General features: G+C 64.8%; 1 protein-coding gene across 1 annotated transcript in view; it reads left to right on the top strand.

Moving 5' to 3' along the window:
- The first annotated feature begins 6 nt into the window (after nt 1–6).
- RPS6KA4 (ribosomal protein S6 kinase, 90kDa, polypeptide 4) overlaps nt 7–2,229 on the top strand; it is a 53,158-nt gene continuing 50,935 nt past the window's right edge. Inside the window, exons 1-6 of the mRNA XM_015568979.1 lie at nt 7–95; nt 196–267; nt 869–1,087; nt 1,178–1,293; nt 1,814–1,921; nt 2,140–2,221. Coding sequence (XP_015424465.1) covers nt 41–95; nt 196–267; nt 869–1,087; nt 1,178–1,293; nt 1,814–1,921; nt 2,140–2,221 — 652 coding nt within the window. The 5' untranslated portion in view covers nt 7–40. The remainder of the gene's footprint in view (nt 96–195; nt 268–868; nt 1,088–1,177; nt 1,294–1,813; nt 1,922–2,139; nt 2,222–2,229) is intronic.

The following is a 2,229-nucleotide window of genomic DNA, read 5'->3' as shown; positions in this document are numbered from 1 at the left end:
CCCAGAGCAGAGCAGCGCGGGCCCCAGCGACCCGCCCGCCATGGGGGACGAGGATGAGGATGAGGGCTGCGCCGTGGAGCTGCGGATCACGGAAGGTGGGGCCGGGCGGCCAGGGACACCGGGGAGGGGTGATGGTGCTGGGGCCCAGGGAGGGGTCATGCACCGGCTGGGCTCATTCGTCCCCTGTGCCCACAGCCAACCTGACCGGGCACGAGGAGAAGGTGAGCGTGGAGAACTTCGAGCTGCTGAAGGTGCTGGGCACGGGAGGTGAGGACCCCCACCCGCCGGGCAGATGTCCCAGGGACGGTGCCCTGGGCCTCCCCACGGGCACACCCGCTTGGGCCTGGGCCAGGCAACCGGCTATGCCCCCCACCCTTTCCCGGCCCCGCCCTGCCGTGACCGGGTTTGCATCCCTCTCAGGGCCTCTCCTTCCCCCAAGGGCCTCCCGAGTTTGTCAACACCCTTGGGTGCTCGCAGCCCTCCGAGCGGTTAGCAGCGCTCCTCTCCGGGCTGTGTGCGAGAGCCCTCTCCCCGCTTTGCAAACTCCCAGCTCAGGTTTGCACATCCCTTCCCTGTCCGCCTGCACCTCTGCCTCCCTCCTCGGATTGGCATCCTCTCCAATCAGTCTGATCTTCCACAGGTTTGCACACGCCCCGCCCCCACTTGCTCTGCAGGCCTCCTGGAGCTGCAGGCCCCCAGCTGGTTTGCACACCCCCTCCCCGGCTTTGCTGTGCACCTTTCCCTTCCTCTCACCCAGCTCTTTCCTCCAATTTGCACACCCTTCTGGGTTGGCATCGTTCCCACAGCCACCAGTCTGTACCACCCTTCTGCTCACGGCCTACCTCCTGCCCACTCCCTGCTCCCACAGCCTACGGGAAGGTGTTCCTGGTGCGGAAGGCAGGCGGGCACGACTCAGGGAAGCTGTATGCCATGAAGGTGCTGCGCAAGGCCGCGCTGGTGCAGCGCGCCAAGACGCGGGAGCACACGCGGACAGAGCGCTCCGTGCTGGAGCTGGTGCGCCAGGCACCTTTCCTGGTCACGCTGCACTACGCCTTCCAGACCGATGCCAAGCTGCACCTCATCCTGGGTAAGGGCGGGCACCTGCCCACTTTGGGGGCCAGGAAGCAGATGGGGCCACTGACGGGGACTGCTTCCCAACCTCCACTCTACCCCCCAGACTATGTGAACGGGGGCGAGATGTTCACCCACCTCTACCAGCGCCAGCACTTCAAGGAGGCCGAGGTGCGCGTGTATGCGGGCGAGATCGTGCTGGCGCTCGAACACCTGCACAAGGTGGGTGCGGACCTGCCACGGCCTGTTGCCATGGGCAATGGTCTGGGCCTTCTCAAGGGCCTCCAAACAGGACCGCTGCAGGGCTCGCTCTCCCTGGGCCTCCTGGGGGCGGATAGGGGGAACCGGAGCTGCTGCCCTGGCCTCCTGGTGGGGTCTCCCCTGGCGCCTCCAAGGGGCTTTCCTCTCACAGGGAACTCCGGGTTGCCTTCTGGGCCCGTGTTCACAGAACTTCCTCAAACCGAGACCTTGGCTTCTGAAGCTGTTTTGAGATGGGGCTCTTCACACAGGCTTTCCTATCTCTGGGACCTTGGGGTCTGCTTCCCCAAGAGACCCCCATGGAGTCCTCCTTCCTTGTTTTTGCCTCTTAAATGGCCTATTGGGTCCATTTCTGCCCTGGAGATCCCCGTCTCCTGAGCAGCGACCTGTGTGTGTGAAGTATGAAGGTCTGCTTGGTTTAACAGGGGGGGGGGGGGGGGGGGGGGGCGAGGGAGGAGGCTCAGGGCCCCTCTTGTCCTGCCAGCTGGGCATCATCTACCGAGACCTGAAGCTGGAGAACGTGCTGCTGGACTCCGAGGGCCACATCGTGCTCACAGATTTCGGGCTGAGCAAGGAGTTCCTGACAGAGGAGGTGAGTGAAGGCCACCCCGCATCCTGCACCCCAGGCAAGCCACCTCCTCCCTGCTCCGGCTCCGGGCCTGGCTCTGCGTTTCTCGGGGTGCAGAGGGAGACAGCCCCACGCCCTGCGCTCAGGAAGTTCCCACGGCTCCAACCGCATAAGTCTCGCGAGTCCTACTCTGAGCCTTGGGCGTTGCTGGGTGTCCAAAATGGGTCCTCTTGCCCTCCCAGAAAGAGCGGACCTTCTCCTTCTGTGGCACCATCGAGTACATGGCCCCCGAAATCATCCGCAGCAAGTCGGGGCATGGCAAGGGTTGGCAG

The sequence above is a fragment of the Myotis davidii genome, unplaced genomic scaffold (genome assembly GCF_000327345.1).
Source record: "Myotis davidii unplaced genomic scaffold, ASM32734v1 scaffold425, whole genome shotgun sequence".
Lineage (NCBI taxonomy): Eukaryota > Metazoa > Chordata > Mammalia > Chiroptera > Vespertilionidae > Myotis > Myotis davidii.
Note: the sequence above shows the minus strand (reverse complement) of the source record. Positions and strands in the feature narration are given on the sequence as shown.